Here is a 24,325-nt window from a genome sequence, read left to right as displayed (position 1 = left end):
ATTTAATCATACATGGGCTGGATACAATTGGACCTGGCAAGGCCTGGGCCAAACGATACAGTCCAACCCTTTTAACAATTGGCTCCTTTGTGGGGCAATGGCAGCTGACGCCAATGGCCATGATTAATGGAGGAGCATTTGGTAATGCTACTTTCAGCTGGAATACATCTGACCTTTTGGAAACTTCTAATGCTTTAGTGGCTACAGGACACAATGTTTCTTTTGGCTCTACTCCTGTATGCGTTTGGCCGCCTTTCCTGTTTATCCTATATAATGGGAGTGTTGAGTATGAAGATAGGATTAGTTGTGATAAGGATACTTGTTTTTATTCCTTGTGCTGGAATGCTAGCGATTTTCCCATCGCTGTGGTTACCTGAATGCCTCGATATGTGCCTGTCCCAGTTTTTGCACTCAGTTCCATGAGTCTGTTCAGACAGAAGAGAGACTTTGGCCTAACAGCAGCCATTATAGTTGCTACCTCTTTGGCCGCCATTGGAGCTGCCACAGCAGCAGTCGCCATGAGCTCCACCATCCAAACAGCGGCCACTTTGAATAACTTGTCAGCGAACGTGGCCACCGCCTTAGAGGTTCAGACCAACATAAATGCACACTTGAAAGGTGGCATCATGATTTTAAATCAACGCATTGATCTGGTACAAGAACAAGTAGATATCCTGTTACAGGTGGTTCAGCTCGGATGCAAATGGAAATGTCAGGGTTATGCATTACATCTGTGCCATATAACAATTTTACACGAGCTGCTAATTTGTCTAAGAGTCTTTCAGCTTATCTCCAGGGGAACTGGTCCGCAGAGTTTGAACATACCCTAAGAGATCTGCGTCTCGCCATTGTCACTGTGAATTCAACGTGAGTGGATCCTCCCATGGCATTGGGCTTCTCCCCCTGGATGTCGGTGGCTATGAACCACCTGAAAGAATGGGCGGGAATAGGAGCCCTGGGGTTCTTGATGCTTGCAGTATGTGTGGTATGTTTTTGGTGTATTTGTCGTTTACGTGTGTCTCAGATGGGTACTCAAGTTATGATGGCTCAGGCGTTTGCAGCAGTTGAGGCGGGGCAGTCTCCACAAGTGTGGTTGTCGGTCCTGAAGAATTGATCACCTTGTCACACTCAGGGTGCAAGGCAGAGCACTGCACAGGAGGTACATTGTTTGCCGTTAATGGCCTCCTGGGGAGCAAGTCTGATTGCATGTGGGTTGGTACCCCAGACCCCACCTCCAGAAAAAAGGTACTGGACGGGTCCAGTGCTGAGCCAAGTGAAGGGCTTTGGCTGAGTACTGTTGTACATCAGTGTCCATTCAGCAGGACGGTTCAGCACTCAATCTGGTGGAGGGCTTAGATTGTGGGCTGTTATACATCAGTGTCTTCCTGGAGATCAGACCTCTACTCTCACCTGTTGCGTCAGCGCTAATAAAACAAAAAGGAGAAACCGTGGAGAGCCACAGAGCCCTTTGTGGACCTCGCCCCAAGATGGCGCCTGGCATGCAGCCAGAGCTGCCTCGGTGGAGGAAAACAAGTCCTTATTTGGAAGACGCCCACTGCTTGCATTAGCTCCGCCTCCTCGAGCCTATCAGCATGTGAGACGTGGCTTAGTGTGATTGGCTGTTTGGGTGGTATAAATGAGCGTGACGGGAGTGGCTCGGGGGATTCTCCTGGAAACAAAGCCTGAGTAAAACTGCTTGAGAGAAGAACCGGTGGTCACCTCTTTCTTGCTGGTCGAGCGAGGCGCGACAAGAGAGAAAGGCAGAAAGCTGAGAGATGCCAGGCTAAGTTACCAACAATGAGAAGGGAAGAAGGTACCAAATTTTTTTCCATAGAGTTGATAGCGGCTGAAATTCAGAACTTATTAGCTGCAAGGCGTTTGTCAGCTCTCTCTGGAAAGGGTCCACCTATATGAATTAGCAATAACTACATTCAAAAGAATGGTAGCAGGGCTTCGCTTACTGAAGCCTATATTGGCAAAACTGACCCAAGACTTAGAATTTTTTGTTAACTCTTCAACATTACTTCAGATTTTTGTGGATTTTGACTGGAATTGAGATAAAATATTTGTGCAGGGTGGTAGTTGGCACACACTCTTAATCTTAACACAATGGAGAAAAAGACAGGTGGATCTCTGTGAGTTCTGGACCAGTCTGGTCTCCACAGGGTGTGACCCCTCTGATGATAAGTCACTTGCAAAAACAGCCTAGGATTTAAACCAACAAAATTTTCCTTAATAGACACGCAAACTGCATGCTTCCCACATCTAAAGGCCTTTGTATGCTGAGTTGAGGTGTCACTGATCTGGCTTATCCCTCTAAAGGTGAGCTACTTTCATGGGGGACAGGTGGCGGTCACACCAGATGCAAAAAGACACCGAGGACTTACTGGTGACAAAGTACACATCAGCCTAGTTAGATCCTAAAAACTCAAAGGCTAAAATTCACATACTTAAAAAGGTAACCTTAACACGTTTTCTTTTGCTCGGGGCAACTGGCTTGTTTCTAAAATGGGATAAATTTTCTCAGGAGACAGGTAGTGTCCTAGCCTACCCACTAGGCACCACAGAGCCTAGAGAAGGACATTTAGTTTAAAAGGTGGATGTGTCCACACCCCCTATGGAGAGAAGGGGTGAGACAGAAACACCTGCAACAAATGTAAAAACCCAGGTACAAGATGCCTAGGGCATGCATAAACTCTAAAATGGGAGTTTATATAAGTGTGAAGACCCAGGTACAAGATGCCTAGGGTATGAATAAACTCTAAAATGGGAGTTTATATAAAGTTTAAAAGGTGGAAACATCCATCCCCAATGGAGAGAAGGGTGAGACAAAAACACCTTCAATAAATGTAAAAACCCGAGTACAAGATGCCTAGGGTATGCATACGTTTAATTAAGGCTTAATGTCTATTCTTTTGCTCAGGGCAACTGGTTTGTCTCTAAAAGAGAATGCATTTTCTCAGGAGACAGGTAGCAGCCTGTCCTGTACATCAGGCGCCACAGAGCCTACAGAAGGACATTTAGAACAAAGAATGTTGTTTTGATTTCAATTAAATAATGATCATATGTTCTTTGGCAATGGTAATATTATACTTCGTCTTTAAAAGAGGTCAAAATAAAACAGACCTCGATGAAAGGGAGACTGCTGCTAACTTAAGTCAGTCTATACATACATGAATTCAAGCTACAGAACCAGCCTTGATTGTTTTGTGCATCCTGCAAACGTCATGCATTTATAGTTTCAGAACTGTATAATGCTTGTGAGAAATTATATAACTTCAGAGCAAAAGTACCAGACACTGATACTGGATCAGACCCAGCAGGATTCATCCTCCAGCATGCTGAGATGCTGACATCCTGCATTCCTCGTGTTCCATCCACAAGTGCTTCAGTTGCTGTTGTCATCAGAACAGAACATCTCCCAGGACATGGAATCAAAGAAAGCTCCTGATTCTAATTGGTCCAGCATTTCAGACTGTCCCACACAGGACTTTTATTAAGCCTGAATTTCTCATCATTTAGAGACTGGACCACAAATGCTATCTCTAGCTTGTTTAACCATTTCCCCAGTTTTATTTCTGCCCCGACATAGTTATTATTCAGCCTGTAGAAGCCTTAAAAAGAGAATGCCATCCCATTTCCCTTAAAGGGGGGTTGGGTAAGATTTTGAGCTATGGGTGTTTATCTTCATTGGGAATTGGTTGTGTTATTATTGGTTTTATTCAGACAGAAAACGCGGTTGGACTCAGGGATTTTTCTCTGAGAATACAGAAATATATAGGAATGATAGGACAAAAGGTAGATTATTGAATCTACTCTTCAACTTAAGACCTTAATTGTTACTCACAAGGCTATTTTTAATTCATTGGTATAGAATATTAGATACTGGTGTAAAATAAATTTATTTTTAATTCATTGTAGTATTCAATTTTATCACAAGAATATCTAGGTTCAATAGATAGATATGGTAATATATTTAGATAAGGTCTTCAAAAACCTCAGAGACCTACAGAATACGGCACTCAAAGAAGTTTTTATTATTTTGAGGATTCTTTGAAAATGAGACAGGTTGACTCTTGGCAACACCCAGCCTGCCTCAAAGAAGGTAATGAGCATCGAGGAATCTCCTTATGGAGATGGATTCAGATGTGGCAAACCAGTCACTGGGCAAAAATGTCCTTGTTTTCTGCCACAGACAGAATTCTGCCTGAAATGGGCAAGCTTGGATGCAGGTGGAGTTGACAGCCAAACTCTGCCAAGACAAGGTAGGCAAGTCCTCAATAGTGACTGCTTCACAATATGCCTGTCAGATATATTGGGCCAGAAGGCTAAAGATGATGCTCCAATGTGTTAAAGAGTTTTGAGTGACTGTTAAGGCAGCGAAGTGTCTCTTACATTTTTTTTTTAGTTTGGAAGCTGCTAACCTGCACTTCCTATTTACTCAGCTAATTAATTTTATTCCTTCTCAAGTCTCTGGTGGGGTTGAAGACAGAGAAATATTATGATTATAACAATTGTTTTGTGGTTCTTGTGTATGTATATTATATATAGGTGTAATGATATAAATGTATAGGTAAAAAAAAATTTTTTTAATTATTAGACTAAAAAGGGAATTGTGGAGGAATGTCTCCAGTGGATGTAACAACTGTCAATAAAGTGCTGTTTAGCCAATCAGCTGGGCAGAAGGACAGGACGTGGAAGGCGGGACTTCCTGGAAAGAGGGCCAAGCCAAGATTGACAGTTGAGAGAGGAAGCCTGTGGAGAGTTGGTGAGGACAGGGGAGAGAAATGGCTCAAGGATCACCAGATTGGTAAGTGCTTGGAATATATGTATGTTATGAGGTTTAGAGTAGGTTATGCTAGTTTATGAGTAGATTAGAATCAGTTTAGATTTTGCCCAGCATAGTGCTGGCAGCTTTAAAGTATGTTTCAGTCTCCCTGTGATAGTTATTGGCTTCGTAGGCCTAATGGATACAAATTACTGTAATATCTATCCTTTCCTGTCCCCCAACCAGCACTGGGGTTACAAGCATGCACAGCCATACCTAGCTTTTACTTGGGTGGCTGGGATCTGAACTTAGGTCCTCATGCTTGTACAGAAAGTACTCTTACCCACTTGCCCACTGCCACATCTCCCCAGACTCACCACCTCCTCCTTTCAAACTGCACTCATCAGGTATAGGACATAGAAAGCAGGTTGGTGTCTAAAATCTCCCTGGAGTAGCCCCCGGGTTGGGTAGAAGCCAGGGGTTCCTGAGATGCTGAGCAATAACTCTTTTTTCAGCCTCCCACCAGCCTGTTGCTCTACAGCTACTGTACCCATATCCTCCAAATTCTTTGAACCAGTGCCATGAACTGCAATGTTTTATTTGCTGAGACCCCATACAGCTTCATCAACAAAAAAACTTTCTAAAACTCCAAGTATTGGTAATACGAACATTACTGGGGTGTTCAGCCTGACTGTTTCTGTAGGGCTTCCCCAGGGTTTTCAGCAGCTCGGGATGTCGATTCGCCCATGCTACAGCTGACACTGATGCACCGGAGGGCAGCTCCTGACAGCTGACACTGATGCACCCGAGGGCAGCTCCTGACAGCTTTCCCCAAGCCTCACTCCACCATCTGGTCACCTGCGAGAGGCAGTCTATGGCAAAGAGCAAACCACGTGTACAAGCCATGTGTATGCTGACCCCATACAACATTCTAAAGATTAGTCTGAGTGTTGGAACAGAAGTGAACACCAGAGAGGAGAGTCTCACACAGCCATGGAACGGACACTGAGTTTCTTCATTCAGTACCTCACATTCATGTATGCTAGGAGGGGGGATGCTGTTTTTATTAAGGGTTATTGGGTGCCCTCCAAAAGCTGATTGTACTTCAACAAGGGTTTGGGCTTACTTCACAATCACACACACATACACACACACACACACACCACACTATATAATACACACAGTATATAACATGCACATACCACACACACTACACACTACATACTACATATACATACATGCATAACATATACACATTACACACACACACAAACATATACACACATATGCACACACACTACACACACATGCATATCACAAAGGCAGATGCACACACATGTTCCTGTTAAATACTGAAAACAAACCCATCAAAGCTTTCAAAGGCAAGCACTATAGCTAGACCTTTTATAACAAGGTTAGGTTTTCATGTCCAGTTATTTGACTGAAGAGAGGTGTGGACTACTGAAGGAAATATGATTGTCTTGCTTTTTCAAGACAGGGTTTCACAGTGTAGCCTTGGCTATCCTGGAGATTTTTGTAGACCAGGCTGGCCTTGAACTCACAGAGATCTACCTGGCTCTGCCCCCTGAGTGCTGAGATTAAAGGTGTGTGCCACCACACCTGTTATTTCACTGGCTAGAAAGCTTTAAAAAAAAAAATCAAGCTTTCTGGGCCAATATTATTTACCAGCCTACTTTGTGAGTATGATAATTTTTGAGGAGAGAAAATTAAGTTTTATACAGGGTAAGCAGAACAGGGATGCCTGTTCTGATGCTACAGTGAGGGTGTTTGCATTTGTACATTTTTAGATGCCTTAAATTAGACAGTGTTTTTGTAATTGATGGCATCTTGAGTCCTGTGAATTATGATAAGTATATGACTATTCCACATCTCCCCCACCCCTGTTCCTTTCTCCCAGGTACACCCCAAAGAAAAGCTTGGAACTAAATAAGGTGTGTGTTGGTGGTGTGTGTGTGTGTGTGTGTGTGTGTAGTGTGGTGTGAATGTGTGCCCTAGTAAAATCCACACCTCATCTGGGATAACATTAGCAATGTGGGGAGAGTTAAGTATCATGGCTGAGAACTTGCCTTCGGCCAAAGTAAATCTGTCCATGAGAGAAGTCTAAGCTTTGCTAGTGGCCTGGGCTTGTCTGTATGTTACATAGCCCCTGCTGCAGCTTCTTGTCCATGGATCTATCTCAAATTTCTAGCCAAGCCACAGCCACATGGTATTTTATTGGGCTGGATAGAAAGGACCCTTTCTGATGCACCATGCACTAACTCGTCATGTTGTTCCGCTTTCACAAGCCAGTGCAGAGGACTTATGTGAAAACCAAGAGGGATTTAACTCTGGGCTCCAACCATCACCCTCTAAGACTGTAGCTAAGAAACAGCCCAGGGTTAGCATGGCTGCACAGGAAGATGCTCACTGGTGACACCATGTGGCCAAGACTGGGGATCACACCTCTGGAACTGGAACCAGCCTGCACCATCTAGTGACTCAGGCACCTTGGAGTTTTGGACTGACCTTGGGAGGCTAACTGGAGGTATGCTGTCCATAAAAGCTGGGCTTCATGCTTACAATGTCTGTGAGACTTGAAGTCTCAACAGGACACGGGATGCTGTTGTCTCTACAAAGCGTGTGTGTGGAGCAGGAGGTTTAGGCAGAAGTTCGGAGAGGAGTGGAAAGGTACCCAGGGTCAAAGAGAAGCCACGCAACAGAGAACTGCTTCAGGACAAGGGCTCTGACTGCAGAGCTCTGACCTTTTGATCACACACTTTTATTTCATGGTTTCCCTTCAGTTGCTGTGATAAAAACCCTCTAACTAAAAGTAACATGGAGGAATTGATTTGGATGACAAACTATCCATGACCATGACCATGACCGAGGGAAGCCAAGATAGGAGCTCAGGGCAGAAACTTGTAGGCCAGCACCAAAGAAGAGACCAAGGCAAAACAATGCTAACATCTTGCTCCCCAGGCTCCTGTGCAGCTAACTTTCTTATATAGCCCAGGCCCAACTTCCAGAGATGGCAGCATTCACAGTGGGATGGCGCCCTCCTCCATCAGTCAATCAAGAAAACGCACCATAGACATGCCCCCAGACCAATCTGATGGAGGCAATTTCTCAATTGGGTTCCCTCTTCCTGGGTGTGTCAAGTTAATGACCAAGATTAGCTGCCAGAGATGACCACTTAATCACGAATGGGCAAGATGCATTCGGGGCATGAACATGCTGGGAACTGGGAGAAGCCATATCTCAAGTGGGTGGGTGTGGTTTCCTCATGCTCCTGAGTACATTGCAAACTCTACAACCAGAACAATGTTTTATTTTTGGAGTTTTCCACTCAGTATCTTCAGAACGTGGGTGGCCACAAGCATTTGAAACCGCACAAAGTGAGGACATGGGGGATGGGAGAAACAGCCAACTGCATCGCTGCAGTCATGTCCTCCAGCCTGAGTGAGGAACGTTCATCTCTCACACACATTTCATTAAATAGAGATCAGCATTGGTGCTTGATGAAGTCAGGGGATGTGGGGAGCACAAGAAAATCATAGGTGTTTATAGCTTCCTAGGATATTGCACTACCCCTTAGATCCAAGTCCGGTCTCATAGTTCACCGGCAGACACCTGCATCTGAATCAATTCCTTGAGTTGCAAGGAATAACCTTTTCCTAGCACCGTTGCCCTTCTATGCTTATTAGCTAGTATTGCTTTGTAAAAAAACAAAAAACAAAACAAAACAAAACAAAAAACAGAATTCCTTCTTCAATTAGTGTTGCCTGATTAATGTAGCCAGTACATCAAAGGTGGAATGAAAGATAATTCAATTTCAGAACAGAGAATTACTCGAACCCGCGGAGCTTTCTGTATTTGTTGTGTTCAGCTGTGTTCATGTTCCTTTGGATGCTCAGAAGTGCTTGCATTTGGAAAAGATGGGATGTTCTTCATCTTGACCCATGGTCCTTTTCCCAGGACCCATTTGTCCTGATAGGTTCTATGTTTTCTAGTACATGTTATCACAGATGCACCATGAATACTTCCTGTCCCTCTTCTGGAATCAGCTATCACCCCAAATCCTTGATTAGAAGGGACATTTCTACCAAATAATCAATACAATGCTGATAGACTAAGTGTCCTTGGAGCCTGTTTACTGGACAGCGAACTCTCTCCTGTTGAGCTTCTGCCTGTGTGCTGTGCCTTGCTCTGTGGGCATTTTATCTTTAATCCATTTTCTCCTTTGTTCTAGCCCTGCCCTCTGTGTGATGAGCAGCATTCCCAAGGAAGGACCATTGGCTGGCCTTAACTTCTAAGCAGCAGTGTTTTATTGTAAGCTCTATGTTACTAGTAACTTGCTACACCAGGCCTCATCGTGGGCTCCCTATGATGGGCTGATTAAGGAAATCAGCATCTGTCCTGAGGTCTGAATGAGACGAGCCCATGCTCACAGTGGAAATTAGGAAGACCACTTCAGTCATACAGCTGAGGCATGTTTTCCAACACCAGCATCCGGAACCCTTGCATTTGGAGACTGTATTTTCTGGCATATAAGATAACCCCCCAACTTTAACTTTTCCAGTTAAAATATAGACTTTGGAATATACTCGCCATATAAGACTACCCCTCTTCCAATGCACACTGTGTACACAGACTCAGGCTGCAAACTCTATATTTTACCTGGAAGAGTTAAAGTTGGGGGTCATTGTATATGCCAGAATATACAGTACCTGGAACTGTGAGACTGTTCATTGCTCAGTTGGCTTGTGACTTTTAGGTAACTACTCTGTAAACCAGAACCTGGGAGGAACTTGTGATGATTTAAATGAGAAAGGCCCACACGGACTCATAGATTTGAGTGCTTGGTCATCAGGGAGTGGCACTACTTGAGAGGATTAGGAGGTGTGGCCTTGTTGGAGGAACTGTTGTTCGGGGGGGTGGGCTTTGAGGTTTCAACATCCCATTCCAAGCTCAGAGTTTCTTTCTTCCTGCTGCCTGTGGATGCAGATGTAGAACTCTCAGCTCCTTATCCAGCACCATGTCTGCCTGGATGCACCATCCCCAGCTTGATGACAATGGGTTAAACCTCTGAAGCTGTAAGCCAGCCCCAATCAAATGCTTTCCTTTACCAACTTGCCATGGCCATTGTGTCTCTTCCCAACAATAGAACGCTGACTAAGAAGGTGCTAAGGACCAGCTAACACCTAAACCTGCTGACATCAACAATGTGAACTAGAACACTGAAGATGGATGACAACACAGGTGGACTAGCAGATTGGTCATGATCGTCTGAGTCCCCGTTACTTTCCCGAGCCTTATGTATGATACATCTTGATGGCAAACTGTTCAGGATGAAGGGCTACTGACTGCTCTACGATAGAAATATAGGTTGCTGTGGGATGATGTCTCGAGGTAAGGAAATACTGGATTTTAATAGCCAGCTGTATCCTTTCCTTAGAAATTGCTTACAAATAGTAAGTTAAAACAAACGAAGTTAAATTTTTTTTGTTGAGACAGGGTTTCTCTGTGTAGCCTTGGCTGTCCTGGACTCACTTTGTAGACCAGGCTGGCCTCAAACTCACAACGATCCACTTGCCTCTGCCTCCTGAGTGCTGGGATTAAAGGCGTGTGCCACCATGTCTGGCAAAGTTAATTATTTTTAGATTCACATAAAAGACCCTAGAAATTAATAATGTACTGGTGGGAAACACAGGCTGGCTGCTCTCAGAATAGTCACAAAAACTCAAACCATGTAGCTCTGCTTTTTTTCTGGGCCTCTGATATTTCTAAGGATTCTGCCACATCTCCTCCAGGTGCAGACAAAACCGTACCCAGGCCCATATTGTTACTTATGATCTTCCAAGATCTCTACTAGAAGGCTATCCTTTCTTCTCATGAGGTCACTGAACCTTGAAGAAGTTGATGGAATGGCTTGTTTTGATCTAACGCAAACACACTAGGATCCAATACTGGAATACCTGACCTCATTTGCTGGGCATCTTCTGCCAAATTTTGATTTCTATTTGGAATTAGAATCTTCTCACTGCCTAGGCAGGCTTCCTTCATTTTCAATAGCCCAACAAACTAAAGATGAATCATGTGTCACATTTGCTGTGTTGCTGCTCATTTCTGCCCTCTTGTGGTTTCCTGGGACATCACACAAAATCCTGCTCATTGAAAATGGTTTTGCTTTCTATTCTAGGCCTTGTGAGCACAGTTTATCCTGTAGAATCTCTTTTCGGGGGAGGCCTCAGGGGAAACCGAGGCATTAACATAGCTGCATTTTTTTTTCTATTCTAAAGGAGCCAATGCACCTCTTAACAAAACTGTGAGCAGGCATAGATATGGTTCAGTGGAGATCGGCCCAATTCTGTGACTCTTACACTTCATACAGTTGCTTCAAAATCTAAAGGCCGAGCTGGAGCTAGGCAGGGAGTAGCAAGGCTACTGAGATTCAAGTTCAGTGTCGTCTTACGTTTTTAAGCAAGTTTGCCTGCTTGTCTGAACCATGTCCTCATGTAGAGATGGGAAAGCCATCAATTGATGCTTTAACCAGAGCCAATGCATCCCCTCTCACAGGCGACTGAGTCACCATAAGTGACAGCCACACTGGAAGCAGTTCCGACACGGGCAGCCTCCTTATAGCCTGGTCGCTTGTCCCAACCAAAGCAATGCCTCGCTCTCATGCTAGTGACTGACTTCCTTGGAAGCCACCAGGCATTGGGATCACTCTGGTAGACACTCCTGGGGGCAGCTATGTTCCTCTAAGCAAGACATTTCAGGAAATGCCAGGTTTGAGGATGGGCTTACATTACCTGTAGGTCTTGGAGAAAAAGAAAATAATTAAATATAAGATGCCATCTTCCCAACTGGCTCCCTAGCCCAAGATGGGATGGATCCTGTTTATAGCACTAGAAACTAATTCCCAGGTTTCCAAACAAATCAGGCCAGGAAGGCATCTGTTGCTTCTGTCAGGGGAGTCCCCTTGGCAGAGGCAAAAAGGGCCAACTGCTTCTGACGTCACCTCCTGATGCTCTCTGGCATCGTGTGGCACTGAAGGCTGAGAAATAGCACACCAGGCTGTGAGACCAGGATGCAGGATGCTGGCTCTCAGGCTGACGTGGTCCCAGAGAACTTCAGACCCAGCTGAGGGAAGGCAGCTCTTCTGAAACTTTGTTGTATTAACAACTGCTTTCGTGAGTCACCACAGAGTACCTTCATAATGCATTTATTTCCCAGAAAAACAAAGTTCAACCCCAGCCATAGGAGCTGATGGTCACCTAGTAATGGCCTGCCGAGCCTCTGGCCTTTCTACTTGTCTTAGCTGCCTCTGAGTCTGTCTGTCTGTGTCCACAGGTGCCTCTCAGAACTGCCCGATGATGCTTACATGCGGCATTGGCACCCCGCACTCGTCTCCTGCTTCCTAGTCTTTAGTGCTCTCACCTGGCTTCTTTAGCTCTCAATCTTTTTTCTCCAGGATACAGGCGTTAAATTCCCTGTAGACCTGCATAGGTCTCCTTGATTTAGGGACCAATTGGCAGCTCTTGTCAGAGCCACACCATCCATTGATACTGAGCCTATGGGAATTAGAGCCCAAGGTCACTGTCGTTCGACTTGTCAAGGGGGAAGACAAGTGGGAACTGACCGGGCTCCTACTGAGCAAAGCACCAATTGTCCTGATTTTATTTCCTCATTGTGAATGGATTCCCGAGGACTGACAATGCACAGTGCCTCAGACAAGGAAGGATCACTAAATCTCATCTTAAAGGGAGAAAAAGCCAAGCCCCAGGCTACCCTGTTATGTCTTGAAGAACCACAACACTGGCGGACAAGAGATACGGCAAAACTATGTGGAGGGACCGGCACAGAAGGCTCTTCCCCCAGAATGTGGCCACGGGAGAAGCAGAATGACCTTCAGGGAAATCCATCATTTTACATGGACGTGCTACAGATTATATAAAATTCTACAGCCTACAAATCAATTATAACAGGGACATCGGGGAGAAGGATTGGTGGCAGGAGGCGTATGGATCATCAAAAAACAGCAACAAGGCAACACCAGCTCACCAACCGGTCTCGCAGGACTACTGAAGGTCACATGAGATGGCGGGTATCAGCTCCATTTGACTGTCCTTCCTCAGACTGTGGTGGTGGACAACTCAGAAAACGTGACAAGATGCCTCGTGAGCTCTGCCTGGCAGAAGGGATATACGATGTCTGTGCCACACTTTGGAATAGATAGTGTGTCAATAGACAGTCCCCGGGCAGAGCAGAGCGGTGCTGCCTGGGAACTCATCTTCCACTGGCTGACACAGACACCTCTCGATTGCTTTTTAAACAAGCTTTGTCCTTGTGTCATTCTTTGCTACTGAAGTAGATAGAAGAGCATTTTTTAAAAAAACACCCCATAAGTCCCCAAAGCTTTGTTTTGTTTTGTTTTTAAGGTTTAAAAGAACAGAGCCACAACCACGGGCAACCAACGGGAAGCAGACATTTTGAGGATTGCTAGGGTCATTATTTAGTCAGAGCAAGCAGCCCAAACCCCGGTCCTTGCCTTCCTACTCAATGTCTCTTCAACAGCATTCACACTATTGTCTGCCTGAGGCACCACAGGAGACAACCTGGTTGCCAGGCTAATACAGTGACAGACAAGGAGCCGCTGCCTCCATTTCTCTGAGTAAATGCGGTGTGCTGGCTTTGCTGTCTGTTCTTGGTGGCACCAGGTCTTAAGGCGCTTGCTCAAGTCTTAGCAGCTGAGGAGACCTCAGGTTAAGACTGAACAAGGTCAACTGCTCCTGAGAAAATGTGCATTGTGAGGTCTTTTTTCCCTCCTAACAGTTGACCTTGCTCCTTCTTCCTGACGTGAAGAAACCTAGACACCCCCCCCCACCCCAACTCTCTCTAGTTCTGAGGAGAAAGAGCCCAGCAAAGCAGAGCTACAGGTAACAGCACAAGTCTGTCCACACACCCACCGACTTCCTTCCAGCTTCCAAGGATTTCTACCACAGCCAGTCCCTGCTTCAGCCAGTCTGTAGGTTTGTGCCTGGCAGGAAGACGCCTGTAACCTTCCCTGGTGACTTCAAAGCTCAAGAAAGAGTCCAGTGCAGGAATGAGCCATCCGTTTCCCTTTCACTTCCTCCTAGGGCTGAGCCTGATCCTAAGTAAGGGACAAGGTAACTAAAGAAGTTGGCGTCAGCCATAGCATTCTGTTCAAGGACTGAGACGGTTTCACCACATCAGCTCCCTTCTAAGAAAACTCGCAGACTGCAAATTCATGCTGAGTTTAGCTGAAGGAAAAGCTGAGGGTAAGGAGATTCCTAGGAGGGGCTCAAATGTTCTAGGACCGAGCCATCAGCAGCCTTAAATAAAAGACCCTGGAACATTATTTTAAGAAACCTTCTGTAAAGGCAAATACAAATAGCTCCATGCAGTTAGGAGCTTTACTTCTATTGACAATCGGGCATGGCAGGGAGCAAGCGAGTGTCCACAGGAATTATGTTTAAAGTTCAACTGGGCTGGATGCGGGAAGTTTGTCATCCTTACACAAGAGCATCTTTGTGCCTGAAGGTGTGAAAGGGAGTGAAGCTGTGATTCATCGAAGAGATAGATCAAGTGGCCGCCAATGGATGTTTAAGATTACAAAGGAGGAAGGTTATCAATGAAAAGCAGCCAAGATCGCACGTCCCTGATCTGCAGAGAGAAAGAGGGACTGATAAGCTGCTGTAGAAAACAGAACTCATTTTAAAGATATACCTGAGAAACTCCAGGGCCTGAAGTGTCACTTCCTTTTCTTCTGCTTACCACCATGTGTCTGTGATTACATTAAAACAGAATAATCACCTGTCTAGAGCTAGCAAAATTTTTGTGGGTGATTCTTGGTCTTTAGTCCTCAAGAAAATTCAATGACAGTGTTGTTAAAATATAGGTGTCCCTGTCCCACAGTCCCTGAAAACACAGGAAGACTATATTTTAACAAGCACCCTACAATGACAGTTATCTCCCATCTGTAATTCAAACAATTATCCAAAGTTTCACTCTTCAAGCTGTTGTCTAAGATCTATTCATAACCATTGGAATTAATTTAATGCAATTGGTACTTAAAGAAGAAAAACAACAACAAAAAGTCAGCGTCTACCATGCTGCAAAGATTGGAGTCACTCACATACAGGAGGGCTGTGTGCACTGAGTTGAGAGAACTGGAGGAAGAGTCTATGGTTGAGGTATAATGGTACATAATAAGTACCACTGTTTTCCCCACCCCCACACTGAGTACCAAATCACGCCAACTCTGATTTCCTCCCACTACAACGCAGCCAGGAAAGCAAGTGAGAGACTGCCGTCTTTGTTCCCTAAGTGTCAGGAACGGCAACTGAAGAGTCCGTCTTTAGCAATGGATGTGGCCAATGTGAAGAAAAGCCAGAGAAGATGCTGACAGCAGCCCAGGCATACAGGATGGTGACAGCCATTCAGAGGTCAGATTTTCCCAAAGGCCTGAAGGACATGGTTGAGGGAGATTGGGGGTACAATGTAGGAAGGCATAGGTAAAAAGTAAAGAGGAAACGAGAGAGAGAGAGAAGAGAAGAGAGAGAGGAGAAGAAGAAGAAGAAGAAGAAGAAGAAGAAGAAGAAGAAGAAGAAGGCACACAAATTGAGGCAGGATTTCTGCTTAGGTTTTGTGTCACTGTGGACAAATTATGGGAGGATGCAATTCAATTTACTGTGTCTTTGGGACTGCATAAATTCTATGTCTGCAGTGAGGCTTGTCAGTGACCAGATTTGGAGCATACAACATGGACACAAGGCTGGGAGTGGAGCTCAATTTGGTAGTGTGCTTGCCTAGCATGCATGAAGTCCTCAGTCAGTCCCTAGCACCACAGAAAACAGGGATGGTGACAGACACCTGTAGTACCAGCACTCATAGGGTAGAGGCAGGAGGATCAGGAATTTAAGGGTACGTAATGAGTCTGAGGCCATCCTGGTCTATGTGGAAAATCTGTCTCAAAAGAAAAGAGAAAACATCAGGACAAGATGTCTTTCAAAGACATCTGTTCTAACTAGGCTTCTCCTCTCGTGGTCTTACCATCCCCGAGTAACGTATTCAGATTTTGAATCTATGATTGGAATATATCATCAATTAAGTCAGAGCCCTCATTACCAAATTGTTTTTGGAAATGCCTCGAAACACCAAGAGGTGTGTTTCCTGGGATCCTAGGCGTCTCTCAGCTTTATCAGGATTGACCATTATAATCACAACGCTGACAGACAAGCTGACTTTCTTCTGCATGAGGGTGATGCTAATGGCCCACCCTCCCAGGAGGGGGAAGGCTTGCGTTATTTGCTTTCCTTCTGTTTTTTATAATGGCCTGGTTATGTATCTATGTATTCATGCTATCTTGACCCAACTTCTAGTGACAATAATAGCCTGGACCTGAGTGGGTCCAACTTTTAGCCAAGTGACATATGACCTCCAGAAAGCCTGAAACAGAAAAGTAACGCCACTCACGTCTAGAGCCAGTTGTGTCACCATGATCACTCTGACCTCTGGGTCTGGAAACTAGCCTTTGTTATGACTCTGGCTGGCATCCTTGCTTGGATACCTTCAACCTAAGAAGGGAGGGGCTTTTCTAATTCTGTAGCCCCCTCTCACACTACCACTAATTTTTGACAACAGCTTAATGAAAAGCAGGCAGGGCCAGAGGGAAGATTCTATTGTATCACTGTTATGGTTTGAATATAGAATGCTCCCCATGACATTGCTGTGTGAATGATTGGTCCCCGATGTTGGCAGTATTTTGGGAGGCTGTGGAAACTTGAGGTGGTGGCGCCTAGCTGGAGAAAGCAGGTTGGCGGGGTTGGGTCTTCAAGAGCCTATTATCACTGGTTGCTTCCTGCATTCTGGTCCATTATATAAAGAGAGCTTCTCAGATACGCCACAGCTGCTGGGATGGGCTGCCCCCTCTGAAACCATGAGCAATGCTGAATCTTCCTTTCCACATGCTGTTCCCATCAGACATCACAGCAACGAAAATGAACTAAATCAATGAGTTTGTATGCTTTCCCAGGATGCCAGGTGATCAAAGGCACACACACACAAGACAGAGGCACAGTCAAGAGTGAGGTCAGCCTCCGTTAGTGGCCGTTTCCTTCTCAACCACTGAAGTGTGCTGAGCAGCAAACACATTAGATGGCCTGTCAGGGTAACCACGTTTACCCGACGGCACCTGAGATGTTCTCAGAAGCCTCCCCAAGAACTCCACAGCATGAGCCCATGGGCGCCATCTTAACTAGATGCTTTAATCTTAGAGAACCAATTGGTTTTTGAGAGCCTAATTTTTGGGGGACCAATTTAGCTATAGGAGATATGTATTAATAACCATACTTAGGGGAAATAACTGAAATGAAGGCGGGGGGTGGGGGAAGCAACATGACCTTTATCAAGCCATGTTGGCCATTTGAGCCCATGATCGCATGAACACTCCAAGTCACAAGATGGTGCACAAAGGTGACAGTTGATCTATTCATGGCCACTTGTAAGATTTAACAGAGTGATAAGAGTTTTCCTCCTTAATAAGATCTGAATTTCAGCAGCACCCCACTAACCTGGGGCTATAAAACTATTAGTTACAACAATATGCACACCCAGGTTACTGTCATCACTTTTGGTGAATGTTTTTAAGGAAGGATAGGGACCCAGGACTTTTATATTCCTGGGCCATATGTAACTTTCTTTGAGTAGATAGATTAGAGGGGAAAACAAAAGATAATTTCATACTGCAACTTTTCTTATCATATAAATGATAAATGCCAAGTAAAAATGTCTATGGTGAGGGCTAAAGATATGCAGTAAATAGAATTCCGTAGGTGCTCAGTGTATGTTGGTATCATTTTTCTCTGAGGTTAAAGAAGGACAGGTAAACAAATATGCTGAGAGAAGAGGGGGGAGGTGTGTTCACACATCCCACAAGGGGATGGGGAAGGTGGGTCTCTACTTGGTATGACAGAATTTTACATTACTTTACAATACAAAACATGCTGACTTTGCAGTTTAACAGTCATGGGATTTCCTATGGTATGGTGGTATATGTCAACCCATGAGTTAGGACATGTGAGTTACCAAGCAGACGCATCAAGGACAGCCGGACCAACAAGCTAAACCATGTAACGGGGCTCTATATAGATCCTAAGTACAAAATACCAGAAGCATCTTTGCTTTTCTGAAATTCCCCTAATGTAAAGAACCCTGGTCATACAAGAATGTTTTCGCTCCTGACATGTACCATGGCATTTGATATTCCTTTGTACACGCTACCTTCTGTGCTTGGAATGCCCCTCCACCCTCTGCCTCCTTGGCACAGTCAATAGCTATGTCTAGGAAGCCTTTGGTATTTCCTTCTCAGTGGGGGAAATGCTACCTTCTGCACCCCAGGGCTGCCCAGGCTTGCTGCTGTCACTGTACTGACCCCACTGTCTAACCAATGAACTCTGTGCTCCCCACAGATGGGCAGTACATCCTGCGAGGGAGTGTGTACACAGTCTAACAGTCTATGCGTCAATGAGTGGATGAATGTGGGGTAAGATAAGGAACCAGGATCAGAGCACAGTTCACCATATTAACTGTGCCCACCTCATCCCCACCACACCCTGCCAGCTACAAAGCAAAGAGCTATGTTTTACAGAGTAGTTAGGGCAACTGAAGTCTTCATAGGAAAAGGGACGAGTGACCTGTTAATTCCTTTCAATCTGATGCTTAACGTGCTCATTTGGGTAAAACGAGTTCTGTTAGTAGATTATTAACGGTGGGGCGGGGTGGGCCTTGGTTCTCATGAAAACCGGAGTAGGGCTGTTAATTTTGATACATCCTCATATATTAAAAAAAAGAATAAACTAGACGTTCTGGCTGAGTAAACCTCCCTGCTCAGGGTGGCCTGGGACCCACCAGTGTTGTCGCTCACACACATGCCTCACTTACACTCTGTGGGTGGCTCTGAAGTGAGGCTAAGGGTGACTGTGAGTTTTCTCTGGGAAGTGAACAAGACTGTAGTCCAGTGTGGAGCATAGTCAGGACATCTAATGTTCCGCTGAGAGTTTCATGTCTAGTGTGGGTGTGTAATTGAGGAGGAAGCCTGCTTACAATGAGCTTTAAGCCTCTTGGCAGTGAAGTGATGGACAAAGGGTGCTTAGAAAATCCTTCCCCCTTCAATGACAACAGACTCATTTATCAAAGCTCCACGCAACATTGGAATCTCACACTTTTGTAAGATTTTTGGCCGGTTTTTGATAAACATGCTGCCTGAAAAATCAATCGTCCCTGATTTACGGGATAATCCTCCCACAGGGCATGATTTATAAAGTAAGTCTCTGAAGCTTTGCGCCTCAGTGGTGCCTTCTCTCTTTGGCTGAGTCGGCATCAACGCAGCGCCGCCCCATGGGGGAATGGCTGCTCCATCTGGCAACAGGGAGGGAAGAGGTCTACTGACCTTGTGAAGCTCCACGGGCGTCGGGGACATGATTTCCTTCATTTCTTGCTTCATTTTCCTCAGGGTTACGGACTTCCTGCCCACATCTGAGGGCAGGGTGTTGCTGCGAGTTGTTTGGCTATAGTGTGGTCGGGAACTGCTCCGTTCCTGGAAGCTGGCCTGTCTCCCGAGCTGGCTGCGAGCCATTGGAGCCTCATGATTCAAACTCATAGTGCTCCCCGACATGATTGTTGCCTGTGGCATTGACAATTTTGCAGAAACAATTAAGCCATGGACAAGGAAAAGGGTTGCTTGCTCAACATTAAGCATGATTCTCCTTTCTGCCCAGTCAAAATATGGTGTCTTCAGGGCATAACCAAAGGCTGGAGAATGGATGCACCAACTGAACTATGAAAGTCTGAAACGTGCTCTTCAATTACGTTTATAATGCACATCTCAAATCCAATGGAAGTGCTTTAGGCCCATGAGTTTATTTAATCGAATACCACCCCTAGCAATGTTGAGGCCAATGGAAAAGCTCCAACATTAGTTGACTGCAAACTGTATTTTAAGCCCTGACTTTCCACTGAGTTGGCTCTAAGAGCTGGGATCCATGAAGCCACCTTCAGTGTGTCTTATGGATGTGATCAGAGAGATTTGAGGTGGAGGCAAGGTGCTGCTATCTGTAATGCTGCCTCTGGCTCCAACAGAAGCAAATCGTAGGCTGGGATGGGATAACTGATGCCCAGGCAGAGGGATCTCCTAACACTTCTTGCCCAGCACTGTCAGTGACCTGCCCCAGGAGCTGTACACACATCTTTTTAACATTCATTGGCATTTTGGCTTCTACATCTCATGGAACAGACAGCATTTCTCAGAAATGGTTTTTGTTTAATACTATCAGAAAGGTTTAAAAAATTACCCTATTTTAATGTTGGATTCAACTGTTTGGGCAAAAGCTATGAGACGTGAATTGGGTTTTTATCAGTGAAAGGGAAGTTTGTTCGGTCTAAATATATTCCATGACTAGTACATAAGCAGTGGCAAGGTCACACCCCAGATGACCGTATCTCATAACTGGAGCAGCAAAGGATTTGAAAGTGGTATCCTGATGCGAACGGACACTTCTCGTGTGAAACGGTGCCAAGATTCTAAAAACAGCATGACTGTGGTAACACTGCATTCATTATGTGATGCTACTCACACTGGCAAATGTGCCTGAAAGTATAGATACAGAAATTATGTCCACACCCATGTGAATAAACAAAGTGTGGTTTGTTTACATGAAGACAAAAGCTATAGGCAACAGAGCCTGATTTGTTGAGCTTTTTAAATATATTCACTAACTTAAGCCCATAAGTCTATAAGGTAGGCACCTCATCTCACTTTATAGCAGCCAGGACACAAAGAATTTTACTTGTCAAAGGCCACACTAGTAGCAACCACACCAAGGGCACTACCTGCAACTATTCACTAGAGGGAACACTGCAAAGGGAGCGGCATTTTTATTTGTTGCCTCTAAGAGTTCATAGCTGTCAGTTATATGTGTGCCACTAAGAAGGGAGTTGCGTAAACGCCAAGTACTGATGCACATGGCTCTAACAACTGTATGAAAAAGAAACAAAACCAACAAACACATCCTGACCAGACCACTTCTGTCATGGATGCTTTTGAGAATGGAAATTCTAAGGGCAGGTAAATCCTTGTTGATTACTGAAGACAGCATATGAAGTATTATCATTTAATACTTAATAATCTCATGGGTGGGCATTTCAGGTCTTATTCCCTCGTGATCAGAGGAAGAAAAACACATGGGTGGGCTCTGTAACTTGCCAAGAGTCTGATATGGGAACCCTAGAAGTCTGGTTGCAGTCTTGCCCCTTGGCCAACTGTAGCTTCTCTGGCCACATAAAACTTCCCCCTTATAGGGAAAAAGCCTCTAATATTTAATAAAATGTAGGCATCTATAGTATGGCATATTTCTGATAGATACGTTTACTGAGGCTTATTGATACCTCTCTGATGGCCAGCTGTGTTGGCGCCATGGGACATCTTTCATTTGATGGCACTTACATACTACTGTGTTTGTTTAATCTGTGGCCACTGACGGTATTGATTTATTTTTCTGTGCAGTGGGAACCGTCCATCTGTTATTCTTACCTACTTAGAATACTCATCTGCTGTATTTAATATCTATTTTTTCCTACTTATTTTGTGTGTGTGTGTGTGAGAGAGAGATCCATAGGGAGCATGCAGAAAATAAAATAATCACTGGGTCTGAGCTTTAATTAGCTGACATGGGAGACAGTGCAAGTGGTTTTACTAGGGTTGGGTGGAGGAAAAGAGAGGGAAGAAGAGTGCCTCATTCACATTTTCAAACGATGGCTGGATTGCTCATTTACACTGAAATTCAAGGGAATTAATAGTGTCTAACAAGGGTTATGAAAGCTTAAGTACAAATATAATTTAGGTTCAGACATTTGGTTAAACTCTCGACTATTAAAAAAGTTGAAGTAGTGTTAAGAAACAGAAAACTCGGTACTTGATTTTTATTGCATTTTAAAAACACCAGGTTCTCTATTAATCATTATATAAAGTATTAGATTAAGTATAATTCCGATGGTTTCTTTAAAAGCATTTTTTCCAAGACAGGGTTTCTTTGTGTAGCCCTGGCTATCCTCCTGGAATCTCTGTAGACCAGGCTAGCCTCAAATTCACAGAGATCCATCTGCCTCTGCCTCCCAAGTGCTGGGATTAAAGCCAGGTGTCACCATCGCCCAGAAATTCCTTTTTTTTTAGATAAGCAATAGCAATTGCTTCAAGTCTTTGAGTTTTCAGCTTCAGGGAAGGCCATACATTTTTTTTTTCAGCTAAAGTTGGCCCTAAATTACTGCTAGCAATAGTGAAAATGATTAGTAAATTCTCATTTTAATCACAATCAGTTTAGCTAATCCATATTTATAAACTCCGTAGTTTGCTTTAACTTCTGGTGTTGAAGGTAAATTTCATCCACAGGATTCTAGCTTCAATAAAAATATAACTGCTTCCCCAGTCATGAAAACAGAATTCATTTAAGTAAGTAGAAATTTGTGACAATAGTGTAAATACGAACCTAGTGACATTCCTCCTAGCTGAAAATTTGATTTCCCTTGGGCTCAGTCCCAGATGTGTTCTGGGGGCACATCTCATGAAGCCATGGCGGAGGCACCTGGTAAGGCTGCTGTGCCATACCTCCGGGGCTGTTGTTTTCCTGTGATAACTCAACTCCCAGACAACGGCCCAGGATCACCCCGGGTACTTTCTATAGCACCTCCAACGTACCCAATGTAAAGGAAGCTATAGATCAGAGAACCAGATCAGCATTGGAAAGGCGTGGGAGCCAAGATGCGTTACGTGAGGACACGGCTCAGGAATTGTGAACTGCACTCCCTCAGCCTGCGGTACTTGTCATTCTACGTACAAGGGGTGGTAAAAGTTTAAATAAACCAGCTGGCACTTAAGAACTGTGCTCTTTTTAAAGAAAACTGTATACATCAACGGCTCACGTCTTAATTTAAATTGTATAAGTCTATCCATGCCCAGGTCCTTTAACTGTGCTCTGAAGCTGAAATCCATGCCAGGTCATACTAGGTGCCTATAAATTCACACTGCTGTTTTCCTTTAGAATTCTCTTTGCAGATTCACAGACATTAGAATCACATAAAATATCCACACATGCAACTGAGAAGCAAAAAATAAATAAATAAATAATAATAATAATAAAGATAAGTAATCATTTTAGAATCGCAGGAATTCCACCTGGTTGTGCCATTCGCATTCCTTAGGGTGACTTGGGGGAGGGGGGGCCTCGTATGACATCAGAACGAAAATGACACTTTCACCACTTTGCTTTTTACAGCTTTGAAACTTTAAAAGAACATAAAAGGAAACGTTCCAGGCCTTCCCAGACTGAGTCTGAATACCGTCGGCAGATTCACGGCTTTAAGAAACTGCCCAGAGCTCAGCTGTTAACAATCCGGCTCGTAGCGCCGCCTCAGATTCAGGTGAAGTTAATATAGGATTAAGATTTTTTCAGTGACCAGCAAAGCAGAGACTAATATTTTGCCTGCTTATCAAATAGACCGGCCTTTAAAAAAAAAAAAACTGCCACATGATTATCAGCTTAAAGGCAAGACAAAATACAATTATTTCCTCTTATGTTCCTCTTTTAACGGTCAAATTAATTTCTATACCGGTTACAAATGAAAACATGCCAAAAGAACCTTTCTAAAGCAACCAAGAGAATGAAGTGCACCGCTGTTGGGGGAACTGAGCTGGCTCCTTAGCCATTTGGTGGGAAACAGGTGCACTCAGGGTTAGCAGGGGAGCAATGGCGGAAGCCACAAGTCAGTAAGAACTGCATTGTACAAAATCAAACTGCTGTCTGGAAGGCAAGGGGGGTTGGGGGGGGGGGAAGGCGGCTTCACAAGCAAAAGTAGAAACAGAAAGGGTAGCTACCAAGAGAGTCATGTTTCTCAATGATACACGCCTGTCGGCTTTCTCCTGTGGAAAGGGGTTAAAGCTTTTAAATGAACTGCTGTGATCAGTGAAAACGTAAAAAAGGACCAAAACAAACGAATGTAGAAACAATCAAGACAAGCAGTGGGACCGAGGCTACCTCAAGCTCTCTCAGGATCCCCGACTGGCCGCAGGTCTCCAGGTCTTCCAGTGCTTGAGACCAGAAGTTTTCCTCCTGTTCAGCCTCTGCATTGTCAGAAGCCCCTGCGAAGCTGCCAGCAAGAAACACATTCTGGGTTAAGGAAGGAAGACAGACAGGAACCCGACCCTCCCCCACCACTACCCCCGCCCCCCACCAACACACACTATGGTTCTCTGCCCAGGGCTGGTGTCATACACTTGCAATCCCAACACTTATCGAGTCTGAGGCATAGAGGATTGTTTCAGGTCAGCTTGGATCCACATGGAGACTCTTCCTCAATGCAAAGGAACCCTTGATGAATCTCTCATGTGACTTAGTGTGAAACAGCCTTTAGGAGAAGGGAAAGGAGCAGCTTGCCCCAGAGAGGACACATGGCTTCTAGAAGCTCGCTTCCCCCCAGTGCTAC

At 44.6% G+C, this 24,325-nt stretch overlaps 2 protein-coding genes across 21 annotated transcripts in view; one reads left to right on the top strand and one right to left on the bottom strand.

The window, feature by feature from the left end:
• The window catches only part of HELB (DNA helicase B), a 58,620-nt gene extending 47,748 nt beyond the window's left edge, over nucleotides 1-10,872 (top strand). Inside the window, exons 14-15 of the transcript XR_014775224.1 lie at nucleotides 4,601-4,810; nucleotides 9,933-10,872. The gene's annotated coding sequence lies outside the window, so the exon portion shown is untranslated. The remainder of the gene's footprint in view (nucleotides 1-4,600; nucleotides 4,811-9,932) is intronic.
• GRIP1 (glutamate receptor interacting protein 1) overlaps nucleotides 1-24,325 on the bottom strand; it is a 625,712-nt gene that overhangs the window by 23,757 nt on the left and 577,630 nt on the right. For 12 of the 20 annotated variants that reach the window (XM_084760597.1, XM_084760582.1, XM_084760588.1 and 9 more), the window contains 3 exons: nucleotides 23,878-23,989; nucleotides 23,718-23,762; nucleotides 19,242-19,475 (listed from right to left, as the gene is read on the bottom strand). In XM_084760597.1, coding sequence (XP_084616723.1) covers nucleotides 19,242-19,475; nucleotides 23,718-23,762; nucleotides 23,878-23,989 — 391 coding nt within the window. The remainder of the gene's footprint in view (nucleotides 1-19,241; nucleotides 19,476-23,717; nucleotides 23,763-23,877; nucleotides 23,990-24,325) is intronic. The other 8 variants (XM_084760581.1, XM_084760589.1, XM_084760591.1 and 5 more) reach the window with 1 other exon arrangement.

Source organism: Acomys minous (assembly GCF_964271855.1).
Source record: "Acomys minous genome assembly, chromosome: 15".
In the NCBI taxonomy this organism is placed as follows: Eukaryota; Metazoa; Chordata; class Mammalia; order Rodentia; family Muridae; genus Acomys; species Acomys minous.
This window is presented reverse-complemented; position numbering and strand designations above follow the sequence as displayed.